At 51.1% G+C, this 21,017-nt stretch overlaps 1 protein-coding gene across 6 annotated transcripts; it reads left to right on the top strand.

Moving 5' to 3' along the window:
- Window positions 1-2,485: 2,485 nt before the first annotated feature.
- LOC120707257 (regulator of telomere elongation helicase 1 homolog) lies at window positions 2,486-20,474 on the top strand. 6 transcript variants are annotated; one of them, XM_039992110.1, is made up of 23 exons: window positions 2,490-2,705; window positions 2,820-3,148; window positions 3,378-3,517; window positions 3,860-3,947; window positions 4,055-4,205; window positions 4,345-4,507; window positions 4,666-4,842; window positions 5,030-5,154; window positions 5,353-5,404; window positions 5,716-5,857; window positions 5,950-6,104; window positions 6,179-6,270; window positions 6,348-6,455; window positions 6,535-6,603; window positions 7,282-7,368; window positions 7,779-7,835; window positions 7,916-8,031; window positions 8,756-8,813; window positions 8,886-8,991; window positions 19,103-19,158; window positions 19,239-19,718; window positions 19,841-19,986; window positions 20,100-20,474. In XM_039992110.1, exons 1-23 carry the CDS (start codon window positions 2,604-2,606, stop codon window positions 20,176-20,178), a joined length of 3,078 nt encoding a protein of 1,025 aa, XP_039848044.1. In that variant the 5' UTR covers window positions 2,490-2,603; the 3' UTR covers window positions 20,179-20,474. The 6 variants fall into 6 exon arrangements, 5 of the variants coding, with proteins under 5 accessions (XP_039848049.1, XP_039848044.1, XP_039848045.1 ...); XM_039992111.1 differs by having other exon boundaries at window positions 2,515-2,705; window positions 8,886-8,985; XM_039992114.1 differs by lacking the exons at window positions 2,490-2,705; window positions 2,820-3,148 and having other exon boundaries at window positions 3,846-3,947.
- Window positions 20,475-21,017: the final 543 nt, after the last annotated feature.

Here is a 21,017-nt window from a genome sequence, read left to right as displayed (position 1 = left end):
ACCAGCACGTGGAACGAGGATGGTCGACGGCGAGGGGGCGACGCGTGCGCGCGAGCAGAGCACGGGAAGGAGAAGGGCGGCTGACAGGTGGGCCCGGCGTGGAATTTTGTTTTTCTTTTCCTTTTTTTTTCTGGGTTGTGACAATATAGATAATAGATGTACTAAATAATAAATATATCAAGGAGCGACATCTCAAATATATAGAGAATAAAATCATAAAATAGCCTAACAACATTGATACGAAAGCTTACAAATTGCAGCGTTAGGTTGTTTCTTCTTTGCAGCAGGTTCTTTATAGATGGAGTAACATTCTCCGGATCAGGTTGTCCCTTCTTTGCAACAGCTCTTTCCAAGAAAGACCTCAAATCTGCAGTAGCACTACCACTCTTCCTCCTCATGCTTCAGACTTCACTTGGGATCTACAAAATCAAGAAATGCTCACTACATCACTGCCTCTATTCCATTGTCACAAATTCCAGAGAATTGAAATAGCAATTAGCACAATTATCTTACCAATTCTCAATTGTGAGTTTCTGACAAGCCACCTCCACCTGCCCGTCGTGAGGTCTGCAGAGCACAAGCCGTAGCTGAGTACGAGAGTAGCCGAGGGGCGAGTGCTGCGCCGGCACGCCGCACCCGCTGCCCTCCGTGGGCCGCGGCTCCGCTGCTCCGCACCTCCGCTTCCGAGCAGGACAGCCGGCCATCGTGGGCCCATGGCCGCACAGTGCTCTACGAGCCGAGCCGCATCACGCAGCGCTCCGCGCTTGCTACCGCTTGCCCGCGCCGCTGCTGCCGCAGGCCGCCCAGCCCGGGTTAGCCGACCGCCACCGCTGTGCGCGCTTGCGCCTAGCCGGCGCCGGCCTGCTCGTGCCTTCGAGCTTCGCGTCGCGGCCTCTCGGCTTGCCGCGCCTGGTGCCTGCGTGTCCGCCACCGCCCGCCGGCTTGCCGCACCCCGCCGCGCCGCCTAGGGTTAGCGGCTGTTCGCGCTGCGCGAATGTCGACCTGACGCTGAGGGAGAGGGTGTGGGAGGAGGGGGCGACAGGGGACTGGGGTGGGCCGGTGAGGAGGCCTGGGGATAAGATGGCATGCCAATTGGGCTGTTATTTGGGCTGCTCGGCCCATTTCGGGGAAGAATACTGCGATCCACGAGATTTTCTCTATTTTTCTCATTTTCCTGAATATACATACATGTATACACTATATATACTTGTTTTTTCCTCAAAATAATAGGTATTCAGTTAAATACCTTTGAGTTCAATGGGGCCGCCCCTGCCTTTCGCTTGGGAGAACGAGAGCAAGCCGCAGACAGATGTGACGACGGCTGCGGAGTAAATGCTGCTCTTGGAGGGTTTTTTTTTTTGCAAAAAGATAAGATGCAGCAAGTTGACGGGCCTCAACGGCCTGTTGTATCTGCCCTAATAGTCTCTCCGTTTTAAATAATAGTTTGCTTAAGGGTCTGTTTGATCCAGGGCTAATTTTTAGCCAGCTAAAAATTAACTCTAGATGATCCAAATAGGGAGGCTAAATATGAATCAGCCTCCAACTAAAGTTTAGTCCATTAGCCCTCCGAAACTAAGCTAATGCGGGCTAGTTTCTAGGAGCGGATGGTAATACCAAAATGCCATCCCAAACTTTATCCTCTCTCAGCGGTTGCTTGGTATAAAAGTATAAATGTGACTTTTCTCATTACTTCAATTAAAGTTTACTTCATGTATCCAAACACGATAGGGCTATTTTTAATTATCTAAAGTTTAGCATGATTTTAGCCTATCCAATCATACCCTAAGTTAAATCTATTTATTTTTAGTTAAATTTATAGTAAAATATAATAGAAAACAAACTAATTTGATATTGAAGGTGTTGATATTTTTAAACTCAAACAAAGTGAGACAAAAAAACATGGTTATTGATGCATTGAGAGCTCCCCTACTCAATAACATCTAGCTGTACTTCCAATATTCTTAGCATGGAGCATGATAAAAACGATGGTAGTTCTTTAGACGGTTAAACAACATGCCCACATTTTACGCTTAAGTAAGTGCTTTTAACGATTTATTCGTCGGCCTACGACAATTTAGGCATGCAAAAGCCACTTTTGTTTCTCTAGCACAAATAGACTATGTTTAGACCTAACCCGAAAGTGTAATAAGGTTTTTCCTTGAAAAAGAAAATGCTACCAGATTTTGTTTTGTACCACGCCAATTGCATTGCGGGGCTCGCCAAATTTCTGTTCAAACCCATTTTTTTATAAAATAGTACATTTTTTGAGAGAATTATAAAATAGTATATGTTCACACCGGGGATTCGAATTGCGCAGGCCAGCCCGTGCGATGCAGCTTAAAGCCTGTTCGGTTGGTAGGATGAATAGTATTTTGTGGGAGGGAATAAGCCCAGCCTTACACTGTTCATATTACACTGTTCATCTGCCAGCCCAACAGGCTTTGGTTCCGCGACTGTCCAACAGCGCCGGCTCGGCCTCTTCAGCGACCAAAGGCCCTCTTCCTCTTCGGCGCGCACTCTCCGACTCCTTCCCTCGCAAGCTTTCCCCCATTCCCGCCCCCACACCTCCTCCCGCCGCCGCCTCTGCCGCCGGCGGCGGCGAAATGCCGGTCTACAGCATCCGCGGCGTCGATGTCGACTTCCCCTTCGATGCCTACGACTGCCAGATCACCTACATGGACCGCGTGATCGAGTCCCTGCAGCAGGTAACCAATCCCCCCGCCGCCAAATCATCCAAATCCGCGTGCTAAACCCTACCCAATTTTCGGCTCGATTCTGACTGCTTCGGGTTGGCGTTGCCCCGCCGGATCAATGGACAGGGGAAGAACGCGCTTCTGGAGAGCCCGACTGGGACGGGGAAGACGCTGTGCCTGCTGTGCGCCTCGCTCGCGTGGCGCCGCACCTTCGGCGAGTTCCTGCGGGGAGGTCGCGGCGGCGGCCGCGGCGGCGGGAGCCAGCAGCCGCACTACGGGACCCAGCAGCCGCACTACGGGAGCCAGCAGTCAGGGGACCCCTTGTCTCAGCAGGAGCACTCGGGGTACCCCGTGTCTCAGGAGCAGCACTCGGGGTACCCCGTGATCATATACGCCTCCCGGACGCACAGCCAGCTCCGGCAGGTCATCAAGGAACTCAAAGCCACCAGTTACAGGTCAGCAACTGAACTTGTTCTTCAGTACCTTGTTCTTATTTGAGAACTAATTGTGTCGGACTGTCTGCTGTTAAGTAATTTCTCATGAATTCCATGGTGCTGAGGGCTGGAAATGTCTCTGGTAGCTGCATTTGTAGATTGACTGATCTTTTTTTTTCGAGACCTGTAGATTGACTGATCTTAGAACCTCTTATGGTTCATAATCAATTTGGTGTATAATGTTTCACAGGCCGAAAATGGCAGTGCTGGGCTCCCGTGAGCAGATGTGCGTCCATAACGAAGTGAGCAAACTCCGTGGAAGAGCACAGAACAATGCCTGTCACTTCCTCTGCAAGAAACGCTGGTGCCAGCATAATAACAATGTCTCTGGTAATTGCAACAGAGAGTTATTCTCTGTTAGATAAGCCTTAAATTTGGCTCTGCATGCTGCTTGCTCCACACAAAATAAATGGCAACCATAAAAGGAAACAGACATGAATACATTCTTGCCTGTACCCTGATCCATTCTGATTTATAAAGGGTGTTATCTCTCTGAATGCCATGATTGTTGTTTGATTCTTGCAAATGTCTATTTAAGTGGGAGACCTTTCTTATGTTCTACCCACCTATTCAATGCTGGTCGAATACTTCTGTTCTAGCCACCTTTAGCTACTTACTTTTCTTTTTTATTCTAAAGAAAATTACATTGCTCATGAAGGGCACTTCCTGCAGAGTTCATGAAAAACAAACCTGACTTTGGGAGCAAGCCTTTTGACATAGAAGATTTGGTTAATATTGGTAAAGGGAAATCTAACGGCCCGTAAGTTTCATATTTTCTCTCTGTATTTTCCATTATTACAGATCAATGGCAAACATCTTCATGGATTTTTTGACCCACTAGTGACATCTTTTTCTTTACCATTCAAGATGCCCATATTACATCTCCCGTGAACTTTCAAAGTCAGTTGATATCTTGTTTGCTCCTTACAACTATCTTATTGATCCGGGAAACCGTCGTTCCTTAAATAGCATACCATGGGACAATGCAGTACTTATATTTGATGAAGCACACAACTTGGTAAGGGCCTCCTTCTGTTTAATTTATTTAGTAATTAAACTCTCAATACTATAGCCTTAAACTTAAATTAAGAATTCTTATTCTGAATGTAAAAGTAGCTACACTCTAGACTTAAGTTTACCACAACTCTTTTATGCAGGAGAGTATATGTGCAGATGCAGCTTCTTTTGACTTACATCCAAATAATCTAGCTGCTTGTGTAGCAGAAGCTCATGAATGCATCAAACTGTGTTCAGCAAAGAGGTCCACTGAAAATTCTGCTGATAAACAATTCGACCCTGAAAATTATGCAATCCTCAAAGGCGAGCTAAAGTTCTTCCAAATTCTCATAGCCGTACTTGGATCCATGTGGTTCTAAACTACTATGCCTTTCTTTTGTTCTTATGTGGAAGGCTTGTACCTTCACTTTGACGATTTTGAGACTGATTCCCTGTTGGTAATATCAAAACATTCTTTCCAGCTCTCTTAATGGCACTTGAGAAAAAAATTGGTGAGTTGGTAATCGAATCCAAGGAGTTGGGCTGCACAAAAGCTGGGAGTTACATATACGACTTTCTCTCTGAACTGAATATTACGTCTGACACATCCAAAAAACTAATTGAGACAATTGATTGTGCTTCATTGCTATTAGAGGAAGGTAATTGATTTTTTCTTGTATTATTCTTTATATGACAATGCATTATTATTCTTGATAATTAGTGAGGCCAAAGTTGTCCATCTTTTGGAGCTTTATTGTGTTAGCTGAACACATTGAACTGTTAACAAATATCTGGATGGTTCATGTGAGGTGGTTCAGTAACGTTGTTTTGTTCCTGCATATTTAGGAAATTCTGCTGAAACTGGACCAGGTGCCCAGGCAAAGGCCACAGTGTGTAGATTGGAGTCAATTAGGGACATTTTAGACATAATTTTTAGGGGCGGTGGTCAAGACCATGCCAAATATTATCGAGTAAGTTTCTCTTCAATTCTGTATCTCTGTAATTGCATTTCTCCATTCATTTTTTTGGTTTATCCAATTAAGTTATTTCCATGCCTCTCCATAATTCTGGCTTCACTCTTTTGTTGTCATCCAACCCTCCTTTTCATATTTGCAGCATAAGCTTTGCATACTTTAATGTACTCTTATAACTACACTCAATCTTTACAGTTTCATGTGAACGAATCTCAGCAAACATCTGGAGATGCATTGAAAGTTCTGGGTAAGTCCAAAGTTGATATGTAACATATATGTTCTTTATATGAACGAAAAAGTCTAATCCCTGGTACAGCTCATTGCTCACTATGAACCGCACACATAGTATTATTCCACTGACTTCTTTCAGATATAGGAAAAACCACATGTGACACATGGTACAGTTCACTGCTCAATTCTAATCTGCATGATTAGAATAATTACATTGATTCCTATCAGACATGGTCCCTTTAAATAAGATAATGTACTCTTTAGTTAGTCTCCTCAGCAACTGAATAACTATACATTCAACTATTCACAATTTTCTTGTGTTCCCAGGTAAATCTTCAAGAACCCTTAGTTGGTGGTGTTTCAACCCGGGGCTTGCGATGCAAGAATTTCTCAAGCTGGGTGTGCGCTCCATTATATTAACTTCTGGCACTTTATCTCCCTTGGATTCACTAGCCATGGAACTAAACCTGTAAGTATCTATTTAGTTAATCACTGACTTCGAGCTTTGTTGGTTGCTTATTGATGTTGATTACCAAGATAACATTTTTTCCATAAATCCAGTGAATTCCCAGTTAGATTAGAGAATCCTCATGTCATTTCCCCAGATCAAATATGGGTTGGAGTAGTGCCTGTGGGCCCTTCTGGACAAGCACTTAATTCCTCTTATCGTACGCGTGAGACTATACAATATAAACAAGAATTGGGTTCTGCTATAGGTAGGCCAATAGTAAAAAAATGCAGCTGCTTTTATTCTGATATAACTCTGCTGACTTATTTGCTCATTTTGCAGTAAACTTCGCGCGCATTGTGCCAGACGGACTCCTTGTTTTCTTCCCTTCATATTCTATGATGGATAAGTGTGTCGAATTCTGGAAAAATAGGGTATTCCTAATATCCGACTGGTAGTTCTAATCACTTGAAGTACTTATTCTAGACATTTATAATTTAATCTCTTACAGAACCATTCAAATTCAGCATCTGAGAACACAATCTGGCAGCGAATCTGTAAGCACAAGCAGCCAGTTATAGAGCCTAGGCAATCATCAAACTTTCCAAGTGCAATCGAGGTTATGAAATATTTTACTAGACCCACTTGACTTTAAACACTTCATATGCTCATATAATTGTGAACCACTTTATTTGCAGGATTATGCAGCAAAATTACGCGATTCTTCTACTTCTGGGGCAATATTTTTTGCAGTTTGTCGTGGCAAAGTTTGTTCTTTTTCACCACAACAGCTTCCTTCGCTATCTTTTCTAACTCCTCTTGATTTTGATTTTTCGTTTTCAATGTTCTTGAGTTGAATGATATTTTTTTTGCGAGTCTGTATGATTCGAAGATTAATTATAACTGTTATGTTTACTCTTTTTTCGTGTGCTGAAAGATAAAACATGCTTAACATAATATAATTAAATCTGTGGGTGCTGTAATGATGATATGTACTTTACATTTATAAAGCTGAAATTTCATGAATGCCCTGAGGATAGCAGGAGTACGAGACCATGAACAAGTAAGGCTTATTTCTGATCCTATAAAATATAAGTCATTGAGCTATAGAAGTAACCAGTGTCAGGTCAGAAAAGAGTTGACAAAAAAGGGACGGGGGTAATTTTCTAAGTTACTATAATTTGATGACAGCGGCCAAATAGTATACTTATGAGTCTATAGAACTAGATGGTTCTAGTGCCAGATTATGGAGTATGAGGGAGGGAGGGAGGGAGGGAGGGCCCTGCCAGGGCCCCTCTCCCTAGCACTGGCTGCGAGATTAAACAACTTAAAGAAATCAAAGGGTCATTGGAAGGACGTAACATTGGGAGTAGCATTTCCAAAATGTTGTTTTTTCGCTAAACTTAAAGTTTTGCTCCCTCATTTATGCAATTTTGCTTGCACAGGTTAGTGAGGGTCTTGATTTTGCTGACCGTGCTGGGAGGGCAGTAATAGTTACTGGAATGCCCTTCGCTACCCCAACTGATCCGAAGGTTTGTTTCTATTTATATGATGTGGTATTATCTGCCTAAACTTTTCTAAAAGGCAAGAATGTCCCCTTTTGTTACCTTCATATCGGTGTGTTTGGCGCTGGCAATTATGTACTGAAAATATTCAATTTTGCTGGCTTTATATGTTGAGCTGGGTTCATTTATATTCAGTATTCACACACACACGTATTTCATTGGCTTTTTGGATAAGTTGAATTCATGGTGTATCTATTAAGTCTGGAAAGATTTTGTCATTATTTTTTGGGTTTTCTTGAGATAAAATGTTTTTCCTTTGCTTCCTTGCTCATTGACCTGCATGAGCTTGCACATACTGTTTGCTCTTTGGCTTTCAGAAAACATAATTGGCCTTTTCCTTTAATTAATCTTTCAATTTTTCTTTCTGTCTGTTCCAGGTTCGGCTCAAGCGTGAGTATTTGGATAAGCTGGGCACATCATCTAAGAACACAAAGGTTCAATAATTTCATAGTAAATGGTTAAGCGGACCTCTGCTGATCAATTTTACAAAAACTGTCTTATGATTGTTTTGTAGACGTTGACAGGAAACGAATGGTATGTGCAACAGGCAGCAAGGGCTGTCAATCAGGCTGTTGGACGTGTTATCAGACACCGCCATGACTATGGAGCTATAATATACTGTGACGAAAGGTAGGCCTAATCATAGTCCTCTAAGCAATTTAAGCATTGTTGGTTTTGTGCTGGACTTCTCATGGAAATATATTATTTATTGTGCTAGGTTGTCAATTATTTCTTGATGTTCCTGGTATAGTGATGCTAGCACACATACAGTCTTGATCTCAAAGGGGATCTTCTATAATATCTGTCATGGCCAGCGCAATCCACCATGACATTTCATACATAAGGAACAGTTTCTTGGTTTTGTCCAGTCATTATAATTTGATTGTTTTAGTTAATACTCCCTCCGTTCCAAAATGTAGGTCGTTTTGACATTTCTAGATTCATATATTTTGCTATGTATCTAGACATATGTTATATTTAGGTGCTTAGCAAACACTATGAATCTAGAAAAGCCAAAACGACCTATATTTTGGAACGGAGGGAGTACTAGATACAGAGAATATTTGTAAGGAGTTAAATTGGAACCAAGAAAGAGACACTTTTTTTTTATTTCTTCTGTTATTCACGTATTGCAACCAGTATACTGTCATTACTCATTTTAGGTTTCATATTGTAATACTTAGAGTGACACCCAATAAGGTTCAACACTTTAAAAGTTTCAAAATAGTTTTGCATTTTGTGAGCTAAGGTATGCACTTTTATGTTACATGTTGTTACACACAAGCTTTTGCATCTTGAACCATGTTTGCATTTCAAAATAACTAAGCTGCTTTGCATTGCATTTTGGCTATAGGTTTGCGCAGCCACACTATCAATCTCAGATGTCGTATTGGCTCCGACCTTATATAAAGGTGGCATTTGCTTACTGTCTTCCTACAATGCTCTTTACTGGTATCTTTACTATGGTTATATTCTTTCTGCAGTGCTACTCAAGATATGGAGAAGTAGTCCAAGGATTGACCCGTTTTTTTCGAGATAAAGCTACTTCAGATCCTTTAAAGCTAAAACAAACAGATTGTAATGGTAAAGGTCTAGTTTTGAATAGTGTGATAAACTTCTTTATCTGTTTCTATCTATTTTTTTATATGCAAGTTCACATACACTTAAATATTTTAAGTAATTTCCATTTTGAAACTTAGTTCAGCATGCTTGTTAATGATATGTGTTCTGCTGTGAACATGGTTTTTCACAGCTTATTTGATAGCTGGCATATTGATGTTGTAAAATTCTCCTCGGGAAAATATTACTACTAAGTGTTGGAGTATATTGAGCCCATGTGTATAGAGGCCCATCTAGAGGCCCATGTATAGGTTCTATATATACCCACCCATCTAGGGTTGGAGGAATAGAGCAATTATTCCCGTCATTATGGTATCATTAGCCTAGGGTTAGGGTTTTTTCTCCTTCCTCTCTCCCTCCTACCAGCCCGCAGCACCCGCCGCCGCCGCCCCCCTCCCTTCCCCTCTCCTCCTTCCCTCCCCTCCCTCCCTCTACTCCGGGCGCGGGGAGCGCTGCGCCGGGCGCGCAGGGCGCCGCCGCCGCCGCCTGGCCCCTCCCCTCCTCTGCTGCAGCCGCGATGCGTGCCCTGGGAGGCCCGCGGCCGCCATACGCCGCGGTTGCGATGGCCGCAGCAGCCGGCGCAGGACCTCCAGGCGCGGGCGGCCCGCCTCCGCCCTGATCCCGCCCTGCAGTCCCCTGCCGCCGCCGCTGCCTCTGCGAGCGCGGGGGGGGGGGGGGGCTGCCCAACGCGCCCCTGCCGCCGCCACTGCTGGCGCTGGTGCAGGGGGCGCGGGCGGTGGGGGTGCTCCCGGCCCCCTGCTGCCCCTTGCTGCAGCCGCTGGCCGGTGATGCGGCCGCCGCTGCCGCTGTGGACCACCGCGCCGCGATCGCTGCGGGCAAGCAGACTGCTACCGCCGCCGCCGCCGCGCTCGATCCCGCGTGGTTGGGCCTCGAGATGGCCCCCGCGGATGCGCCGCTCTCCGCCGCCGCCCTCCGAGGGCAGCCGGCCGACGCCGCTCTCGCCGCGGCCCTCCTCACCGCCAAGTCGGAGGCTTCGGCGGCCCAGGAGCGGGTCCGCGTGGCAGCCCTCGCCTGGGAGCGCGAGCGCGCCACGGCCGACGCCCTCGCTCTCCGGGTCGCCGAGGCGGAGCGCTACCTCCGCGTCTCCTCCGGCCTGCCCGTCGACCACGAGCACGGCGCCTCTTCCTCCCACCAGGCCCCGCCCGTTGGTTCTGGACCCCGGTGCGACCCGACCGACCCCATGGTCGCCCAGCTCCACCTCCAGGCCGCCGGCGTCCAGAACATCAGGGCCCTGGTCTCCGTCCTCCTCGACCCCGCTTCCTCCTGCTACGGCTGCTGGCGGGACCAGGTCCTCCTCACTCTCCGCCGCTACGTCCTCGACGACCACGTCCTCGTCGACTCGCCGATCGAGGCCCGTGACGTGACGTGGCTGCGCCTCGACAGCGTCGCCCTGTCCTGGATCTTCGGGACCATCTCCCTGGATCTTCAGGACCTCGTCAGGACACGGCGGCACCGCGCGGCAGGCCTGGGTGGCGCTCGAGGGGCAGTTCCTCGGCAACGCCGAGTACCGCACCCTCCAGCTCGACGCCACCTTCCGCACCTTCGTGCAGGGGGACCTCTCCGTCGGTGAGTACTGCCGGCGGATGAAGAGCATGGCCGATGCTCTTCACGACCTCGGGGATCCGGTGTCCGATCGGGTCTTGGTGCTCAATGTCCTACGGGGACTAAGCAGCACCTACGACCACCTGAAGGGCTGGATCGCCCGCCAGAGGCCTTTCCCGACCTTCCTGCAGGTCCGGGACGACCTCGCCCTCGAGATCACCAGGGGTCTCGCGCCCGGATCGTCCTCGCCCACCCCCGCCGCGCTCGTTGCTACTCCACCGGCCTCCTCCGCTGCTCCTGCCACCTCACTCCTTGGTGCTGCTCCCGCCGGGCAGACCGGAGGAGGGGGGGGGGGGGCGTGGACGTCGCCGGCGACGGGGTGGTGGTGGTGGCACTGGTGGCCCTGCTTCTGGTAGCACCGGTACGGGTGGGGGCCGTCGGGGCGCGCCGACACCGGCTCCCGCTCCTGGCCCTGCCGCTGGAGGTACGCCCTGACCATCCTTCAGCAACCCATGGTCAGGACGCATCTCGATGTGGCCGTTCTAGGGTCCGGGAGGGGGGCCCCGTCCTCAGCTCCAGCCAGCGGCCATGTTCACTGGCGCTGCTCCACACTTCGCGCCGTCCTGGACCCCGCCCGCTCAGCCCAGCCAGCAGCCGACCTGGCCTGGGGGTGGGACCAGGCCGCTCTGGCGCAGTCCTTTAGCACCATGGGACTGATGCCGCCGACCAGCACCGAGTGGATCGCCGACTCGGGCGTCTCGTTCCACACCACTCCCGATGCTGGTATCCTCTCTTCTGTCCGACCCCCACACCCCCTTTTCCTTCTTCTATCATGGTTGGTGATGGGTCTTGCCTTCCTGTCATCGCCGTGGGTTCTGCTCCTCGTCTTCCTAACGTCATTGTTGCTCCTCAGATGGTTCACAACCTTCTCTCTATTCGCCAGCTTACTGCTGACAACTCCTGTTCATAGTCACAAAGTTCCTGGGTCGACCGGGTCGAGGAACGGGGTCGAGGGTCGAGGGTCGTCATTTTATAAAATTATGGTTCGAATGGGGTATACATCTATGGAACGATAAATTATTATGTGGGACGCGACCCTGATTCATCGGGGTCGATATCTTCGGGTCGATAAAGACAAAAACTATATATGTGCTACTAATGAAGAAACTAATCTGCACAAGCATATAAGAAACATATAAAAGAGTACATTTAGACCATGCTACACGCACTCAGCTCATTGTCTAACAAAAACCACACCAATCCACTGTCCTTAACCTCCTTATCCCAATTAAATCTGCTAGCAATGGGGCTGCGACCCCTTTCAAACCGGGACACGATCCAACCTTGAATGGGACACTGACCCTCTTCGACCCCGACCCTCGAATCGGAACGACGTTCCCGGGTCGAGGGACGAGGCATCGACCCCGAATCCTGTGACTATGCTCCTGTTCTATCGAATTTGACTCCTCTGGTCTTACTGTGAAGGATTCGGCTTCCCGGCGTCCGTTCCTCCGATGTGACAGCCCGGGGCCCTTTACACTCTTCGGCTTTCTGCTTCTGCTGCTCCGCCTTCAGCTTCTTCTTCGTCTGCTGCTTTTGCCGTGACGCCTTTTTCCACCACCTGACACCGCCGGCTTGGTCACCCCGGCCGCGACGTTTTATCTCAGCTCCGCCGTAGTACCGATGTTCCATGTACTAGGGCTCCTGCTGAGCACCTCTGTCATGCGTGCCAGTTAGGTCGTCATGTTAGACTTCCGTTTTCTTTTTCTTCTTCGCATGCTGCGCATGCTTTTGATCTCATTCACTGTGACCTGTGGACATCTCCTGTACTCAGCATGTCTGGCTATAGATATTATCTGGTCATTGTTGATGATTTTTCTCATTACTCTTGGACTTTCCCTTTGCGCGCCAAGTCTGAGACCTTCCCCACCCTCCTCCACTTCTTTGCCTGGGTGTTCACTCAGTTCGGCCTCACCGTTAAGGCCGTCCAGTGTGACAACGGGCGGGAGTTCGATAACTCCACCTCCCGGTTTTTCTTCCTGTCTCGGGGTGTTCAGCTGCGTATGTCTTGTCCGTATACCTCTCCTCAGAACGGCAAGGCTGAGCGGATGATTCGCACGACGAACGACGTCGTGCGCACCCTTCTGATCCAGGCTTCTCTCCCCCCGCGCTTCTGGGCTGAGGGCCTCCACACCGCCACCTACCCGCTCAACCGCCTTCCGTCCACTGCTTCTCCTGCTCCCACTCCACACCACGCTCTTTTCGGTACCCCTCCTCGCTACGACCACCTTCGGGTCTTCGGGTGTGCGTGTTACCCTAACACCTCCGCCACCACTTCTCACAAGCTGGCGCCCCGCTCGACTCGTTGTGTGTTCCACGGGTACTCCCCTGACCACAAGGGGTACCGATGCTTTGATCTCACCTCTCGCCGCGTTCTGATCTCCCAACACGTCGTCTTCAACGAGTCGGATTTCCCCTACTCCACCTCCTCCACACCTTCTGATTCCGAGCTGGCGTCTCTGTTTCCGACTGACCCGGTGGTTCAGCCACCGTTACCTGTCTGTCCTTTTCCTGTAGGTTTTTCCGGCGCACCGGCACCGCTTCCGGTGATCCCTGCTGCGCCGAGCGCGGCCCCGGTGCCCGCGGTTGTGCCGCGCACGGACCCGGTGTCTCCCGCTGCGCCACGCGCGACCCCGGTGTCTTCCCCTGCACCTGAGCGGTACGCTGAGCCGGTGCAGGTGTATCGGCGCCGAACCCGGCGCTGCAGCGGTACGCTGAGCCGGTGCAGGTGTACCGGCGTCGTTCGGCGTCGACACCGGCGCCACCTCCTGCTCTAGAGGCTCCTGCGACGCCGACACCGGAGCCGTCGATGCCGCCGCCTCCTCCGGCTCCCTCTCGAGCCGAGCCGGAGGTGTACCACCCGCCAGTCATCCATCGGGATCCTCGGCATATCCATCCCATGGTGACTCGGCGGATGGCGTCCCAGGCCGCGACTCTCTCAGCCACCGAGGGAGAGCCGCGGGTCTCTCCGGTACCCTCCTCTGTCCGCGACGCCTTGGCGGATCCTCACTGGCGTCGCACGATGGAAGAGGAGTACGCGGCTCTTCTTGCCAACCAGACGTGGGACCTCGTGCCGCGTCCGTCTGGTTGCAATATGGTGACTGGCAAGTGGATCTGGACGCATAAGCGTCGGGCTGATGGCACACTGGAGTGCTACAAAGCTCGCTGGGTTCTCCGAGGGTTCACTCAGCGGCCTGGTGTGGATTATGATGAGACCTTCAGCCCGGTCGTGAAGCCTGCTACGGTGCGCACGGTCCTCTCACTTGCGATCTCGAGCTCTTGGCCTGTGCACCAGCTGGACGTGAAGAATGTGTTTCTTCACGGCACCTTGTCAGAGACTGTCTACTGCTCTCAGCCTGCGGGATTTGTGGACTCGAGTCGTCCGGATATGGTCTGCCGGCTCAACAAGTCTCTCTATGGACTGAAGCAGGCTCATCGGGCTTGGTACTCTCGGTTCGCCACGTTCTTGATGACACTGGGGTTCACTGAGGCCAAGTCTGACACGTCTCTCTTCATCTACCGCCGTGGGGATGAGACTGCCTATCTGCTGCTATATGTCGACGACATTGTGCTCACAGCTTCCAGTCAGCAGTTGCTTCAGAGTGTCATCTCCTCTCTGCAGTAGGAGTTCGCTATGAAGGATTTCGGTCAGCTCCACCACTTCTTGGGCGTCACTGTTGAGCCTCGCTCGTCTGATCTTCTCCTTCACCAGCGGCAGTACGCCCTCGATATTCTGGAGCGGGCTGGGATGACTGATTGCAAGCCCTGCTCCACTCCAGTCGACAATCAGGCGAAGCTGTCTGCTGATCTGGGTGATCCGGTGGATGATCCTACTGCCTACCGGAGTCTGGCCGGCGCTTTGCAGTACCTCACCTTCACCAGCCCGAGGAGCCTGCTTCAGACCATAGAGAGACTTGTTGAGTCGGCAGACCATATCTGGAGGACTCGAGTCCACAAATCCCGCTGGCCGAGAGCAGTAGACAGTCTCTGAGAGTGCCGTGAAGAAACACATTCTTCACGTCCAGCTGGTGCACAGGCCAGGAGCGCGAGAGCGCAAGCAAAAGGACCGTGTGTACAGTAGCAGGCTTCACCACTGGGCTGAATGTCTCATCATAGTCCACACCAGGTCGCTGAGTGAACCCCCGGAGAACCCAGCGAGCCTTGTAGCGCTCCAGTGTGCCATCAGCCCGACGCTTATGCGTCCAGATCCACTTGCCAGTCACCACATTGCAACCAGACGGATGCAGCACGAGGTCCCACGCCTGGTTGGCAAGAAGAGCCACGTACACCTCTTCCATCGCGTGACGCCAGTGAGGATCCGCCAAGGCGTCGCGGACAGAGGAGGGTATCGGAGAGACCCGCGGCTCTCCCTCGGTGGCGGAGAGAGTCGCAGCCTGAGACGTCATCCGCCGAGTCACCATGGGATGGATATGCCGAGGATCCCGATGGACGACGGGCGGGTGGTACATCGCCGGCTCGGCTCGAGAGGGATCCTGTGGCGGCGGCGGCGGCGACGGCTCCGGTGGCTGCGTTGCAGGAGCCTCTGGAGCTGGAGGCGGCGCCGGTGTCGGCACCGAACGACGCCGGTACACCTGCACCGGCTGAGCGTACCGCGCAGGTGCAGGGGAAGGCACCGGGGCCGCGCGTGGCGTAGCTGGAGACACCGGGTCCGCGCGTGGCACGATCGGAGGTCCGGGGGCTGCGCGTGGCGCGCCTGCGGGCACCGGGGCCGCGCTCGGCGCAGCAGGGATCACTGGGAACGGTGCCGGTGTACCGGGAAAGCCTGCAGGGAAAGGACAGACAGGAAAAGGTGGCTGAACCACCGGGTTAGTCGGAAACAGAGACTCCAGCTCGGGGTAAGGAGAAGGTGTGGAGAAGGTGGAGTAGGGGAAATCCGACTCGTCAAAGACGACGTGTCGGGAGATCAGGACGCGGCGAGAGGTGAGGTCACAGCATCGGTACCCCTTGTGGTTAGGGGAGTAACCAAGGAACACACAACGAGTCGAGCGGGGCGCCAGCTTGTGAGGAGCAGTGACTGAGGTGTTAGGGTAACACGCACACCCGAAGACCCGAAAGTGGTCGTAGCGCGGAGGGGTACCAAAAAGAGCGTGGTGTGGAGTGGGAGCAGGAGAAGCAGTGGACGGAAGACGGTTGAGCAAGTAGGTGGCGGTGTGGAGGCTCTCAGCCCAGAAGTGCGGGGGCAGAGAGGCCTGGATTAGAAGGGTGCGCACGACGTCGTTCGTCGTGCGAATCATCCGCTCAGCCTTGCTGTTCTGAGGAGAGGTATACGGACAAGACATACACAGCTGAACACCCCGAGAGAGGAAGAAAGAACGGGAGGTGGAGTTGTCAAACTCCCGCCCGTTGTCACACTGGACGGCCTTAACGGTGAGGCCGAACTGAGTGAACACCCAGGCAAAGAAGTGGAGGAGGGTGAGGAAGGTCTCAGACTTGGCGCGCAAAGGAAACGTCCAAGAGTAGTGCGAGAAATCATCGACCACCACCTGATAGTACTTATAACCAGAAAGGCTAAAAACAGGAGAGGTCCACAGGTCACAGTGAACAAGATCAGATGCATGCGTCGCATGCGAAGAAGAAAAAGGGAGCCGAACATGACAACCGAGCTGGCACGCATGGCAGAGGGGCTCAGCAGGAGCCCTAGTACCAGGAACATCGGCACTACGACTGAGCTGAGCCAGAACGTCGCGGCTAGGGTGACCAAGACGGTGGTGCCAGGTGGTGGAAGACGGCGTCGTGGCAAAAGCGGCAGACCAAGACGGCCAGGGCGAAGAAGAAGGCGAGAGTGGTGCAGCGGAAGAAGGAAGGCGAAGGGTGTAAAGGGGCCCGTGATGTCACACCGGAGTAGCGGACGCCGGGAGGCCAAATCCTTTACAGTGAGGCCAGAAGAATCAAATTCGATGGAACAAGAATTGTTAACTGTAAACTGACGAATGGAAAGAAGGTTATGAACCATATGAGGAGCAACAAGGACATTAGGAAGACGAAAAGAGCTAGGAGCAGAACCCACGGCGGTGACAGGAAGGCAATACCCATCACCAACCATGATGGAAGATGGAGAAGAGGGGTGTGGGGGTCGGACAGAAGAGAGGATACCGGCGGCGTCTGCCCCATGGCGCTGAAGAACTGCGCCAGTGCGGCCTGGTCCCACCCCTAGGCTAGGTCTGCTGCTGGCTGGGTGGAGCGGACGGGGTCCAGAACGGCGCGAATAGGGGAGCAACAGCGGCGAGCATGGCCGCCGGCTGGGGCTGAGGACGAGGCCCCCCTGACCCTAAAACCAGGGTTATTAAAACGATAAAACGACGAAACGAATAGAGGGTAGATTTTAACGAAACGATGGACGTTTTATCGTTTAAACGGACGTTTCAACGTTTAAACGTCGATTTCACAAGAACGTTTTCTCGTGAAAACGTCGTTTTAATAACCAGGCCTGAAACGGCCACATCGGGATGCGCCCTGGCCATGGGGCGCTGAAGGATGGCCAGGGCGTACCTCCAGGCCCAGGAGCAGGAGTGGGAGCCGGGGTCGGGTCCGGAGTGCCCCGAGCACCATCACCACGTCCCCTCCGCCGCCGATGCCCTCGGCCTCCGCCACCCACAGTCTGGCCGGTGAGAGGAGCACCACGGAGGGGGTCGATCCGGGGTCCAGATCCAGAGGGCGGAGCCTGGTTGGAGGACGAAGCGCCGTGTTCGGTGAAGGGGACGACGGGCGGGACAAGGAAGTGGTGCTTCTCCGCGGCGACCCGACGAGTGAGAGCGTCGGCCGCGGAGCGCTCGCGCTCCCAAGCGAGGGCAGCAGCACGGACCGGCTCCTGAGCCGCCGAAGCCTCGGACTTTACAGCGAGAAGGGCCGCTACGAGAGTGGCGTCGGCCGTAGCAGCTCCGGTGGCGAGCGGCTGCCCGCGGACGGCAGCGGCGGCGAACGGCGCATCCGCGGGGGGCATACCGAGCCCAGGCCATGGAGAAGAGGGGGCAGCGGCAGCCTGGAACCACGCGCGCTGCGCAGCGGCTGCATCAGTGGCAGCCGGACCATTAGGGCCCGCGCCGGCCGCGGCAGCAGGGGCTGCAGGGGCTGGCGCAGCGCGAGCAGGGGAGGCGGCAGCGGCGGCGGCGCCAGGCACGCCCGCGCCTGCGGCCCCCGCGCCCTGGGCCGCGGCAACAGCGGCGCGGAGGGCGGCGGCAGCGGCGGCGCCAGGCACGCCCGCGCCCACGGCCCTCGCGTCCTGGGCTGCGGCGACAGCGGCGCGGAGGGCGGCGGCGGCGGCGCGGCCCGCGTCTTGGATCGGAGGAGGCGCCTGGGCGGCGGCCTGGAACAGAGGCGCGCCCTGGAGCAGAGGAGGCGCCTGGGCGGCTGCCTGGAACAGAGGAGTGGCGGCAGGGCCGGCGGCGGCCACAAGTGCGGCGGCAGTGGCTAGGGGCAGCCCCAGCGCGCTCGCGGCGGCGGCACCAAGAGCCGGCCCGCCCGCAGCAGCGGCGAGCGCGGGTGGTGCCGCGCAAGGGCTGCGGGCTAGAGGCCAGGGGCGCCAGGGGCCGGCGGCTCCAGGGGCCCGGGCTGGGCTGCGGCGGCGAGGGCCAGGGGCCGGCGGCTCCAGGGGCCCGCCTTGGACGGCGGCGGCGAGGGCCAGGGGCAGCGCCCGCGGCGGCGGCACCCAGGGCCGGCTCGCCCGCAGCAGCGGCTAGCGCAGGGTGGTGCCACACAGGGCCGGCGGGCTGGAGCAGGGGCGGCGCCGCGCCAGGAGCAGAGCAGATCCGGCGCCTGCGGCTGGGAAGGAGGAAAGGGAGAGGGAGGGCGGCGCCAGCGGCCGGCCATGGCGCCTGCGGCGGCGGCGGCCCTGAGATGGGAGGTAGGAGAGGAGAGACTCTAGGCAAATGATACCATGTAGGAGAGAATAATGACTTGTATTCCTCCAAACCCTAGAAGGGTGGGATATATAGATCCTATACATAAGCCTCTAGATGGCCTCTATACATGGGCTCACATATACACCAACACTTGTAACTGAAGAAATTTTGAATACATGTTTAGAACAACGTTAAAGATAATTTATAGGTTTGCAGGTTACAGTTCCACATGTGACTATTAAAGTTAAAATAAAGAATAATTCAATTCATGATTATACATATTTCAGTTTCTTTATTTATGCAAGAGTTTCTCTACAGATAGAAACACAGTGCCAGCTCTGCTCCACCGAATGCTGTTGATTATATTTGAATATCTACAGCATGAGTTATGTGATCTGAACTTTTTTTTTGTATGCCCAGTGCAACTATATAAAAGGACTACTAGACTTTCGTCAGCCTCACTTGATTTGTTTAATTTTTTTGGCCGAATGAAATATGGAATTTTGGCATTTAGTTACTTCTCTTTATGCTGCTTTGCTATTTGTCTTAGCAATCGTTAATTATTTGCTACTTATTTTGAAAAATGTTGTTACATGCAGATTGTATAGAACCAGTTGCAAACAAATGCATACCTGAAGAGAATCTATCAGATTTGGTAAATCATTGCATTGACATAGCTGATCAGATTTAATTTAATGACCCTGGAGCTTACAGATGCTGTCTTTCTTGTGCTAGGCTGCCAATCCACAAAATGAGTGCCCGCAAATTACATTATCAGTAAATTCGACCATGAAGAGTAACTTTATGAAGTTGGCTCAGATCACTCCTGCTAATCGTTCTACCCTTGCTACAAAGCACAACTCTTCATCGACGTCACAGCTCTTCTCTGAAGACCAACTGTCACGGGATACAAAGGTTGTTGATATGACTGATGATGTGGCAATACATGGGCATCTGAAGGTACATACCTTCAAGTCTTTAGGTCTTAAAAAAGCTAAACTATTGGACAGATCCAAAGATGCTGTTGGCTTGGATGATGTCTCTTCAAAATTGCCTCAAAATATCGAATCAGGAGCTTTGGCTAGATACCAGGGTGAAGGATCTACACCTCAATCAAAGAAAAGCACCATAGAAAAAGCATGTGGAAAGAATGAGGGTATCTGTGAAAAATCTGAAGGCCAGGAATCTAACTCAGGGACATCCTTCTTGAAGCTGGTATGCTGTTCTTTGACTGTAGTTTGATCCCATGTCGTGCTTTGCGAAATAAGTGCTGTATTGTTAATATGCTAATCTTTGCATTATTTACACTATTCCTTCAATTTGTCTATGTTTACTAGGCCCGAGAAAAGCTTAGTGGTGCAGAGTACAGAGAGTTTGTTAAATTTATGAAGGCCTTAAAATTGAAGACTATGCACATCAAAGATTCACTTGAAGAAATAGCAAAGCTTTTCTCCTCTCCAGGAAGACTTCCACTTCTTGAAGGGTAACTTGACTTCTTGGTGTATCCATTTCTTATTGTCTCTTCCTTTGCTGTTTGTTCCCTTATGCTATTGCACCTTTGTTAATACCCGTTCGTCGTTCTCATTTCCTTTACAGGTTCAGGGTTTTTGTTCCGAAGAACCATCTTCCACTATATGAGCAGCTTGTTCGAAAATATAGTGTTTGTACTACATGATAACAAGTTTAACAACCTCTTCCGCTCATGTTTAAAGGCACTTCTGTTGCTTATGTGTTATATTTTTATTAGTGATAACTGCAGTGCTGGTTGTGATGAACACGTAGCTATTTGTCAACAAAACATGCTCACATTCTTGAGGTGCATGCAATTTGTTTTTAGAATGTGATATGGCAGTTCTGGAATCTGAGGACAAGAGGACATGCCAAAAGCCTGTTAAGCACATAAGAAGATTATCCATTGACCTTTTGTAAATATAATGCGAATTCTTTTATCTGCACTAAATTCAGGCCTCCCATATTTTTTCTGGTTACACTCCTAAATTCGCTGTTGGCCTGGCCAACGCTCCAGACTGTTTATCATCCTTTGTCTATGCCAGCATGAAATTTAATTGCCCCCTTGTTTTCCTGAATTATAAAAGTCTATCAAGTCCCTTCAACAAAAATCGTCCTGCCTTTTCTTATAAAAAAATTGGCCTCTTTGTTTTTCGTCAAGATGAATTACAGACAACTGCAGGTATTATTCATATGATCAACTTCCGATTGGCAAGGTTTAGCTTATTGAATACAGAAAATAATATTTCAGAACCAGTGCTATATTTGTTTATATATTACTTATTTGTGGTTGTATTTTCCTCTCTTTACAATTGAAATTATGCCGTCTGGGTAACAGAATTATGCTTTTTGATATGTCACTCAAGCAACAACATACATCTTTCGAGGTGTACTGTAAAGCTGTCACGAGTGTAAATTTGGCTTACTCTTTCTATCTGTATATGTGCTGCTCAAACAGTACAGTCTAAAACTTGATTCGTCCACAAATTGATTATCTTTTGTAGT

Source organism: Panicum virgatum, chromosome 5K (genome assembly GCF_016808335.1).
Source record: "Panicum virgatum strain AP13 chromosome 5K, P.virgatum_v5, whole genome shotgun sequence".
In the NCBI taxonomy this organism is placed as follows: Eukaryota; Viridiplantae; Streptophyta; class Magnoliopsida; order Poales; family Poaceae; genus Panicum; species Panicum virgatum.
The sequence above is the reverse complement of the archived record's forward strand: the minus strand, read 5'-3'. Positions and strand labels throughout refer to the sequence as shown.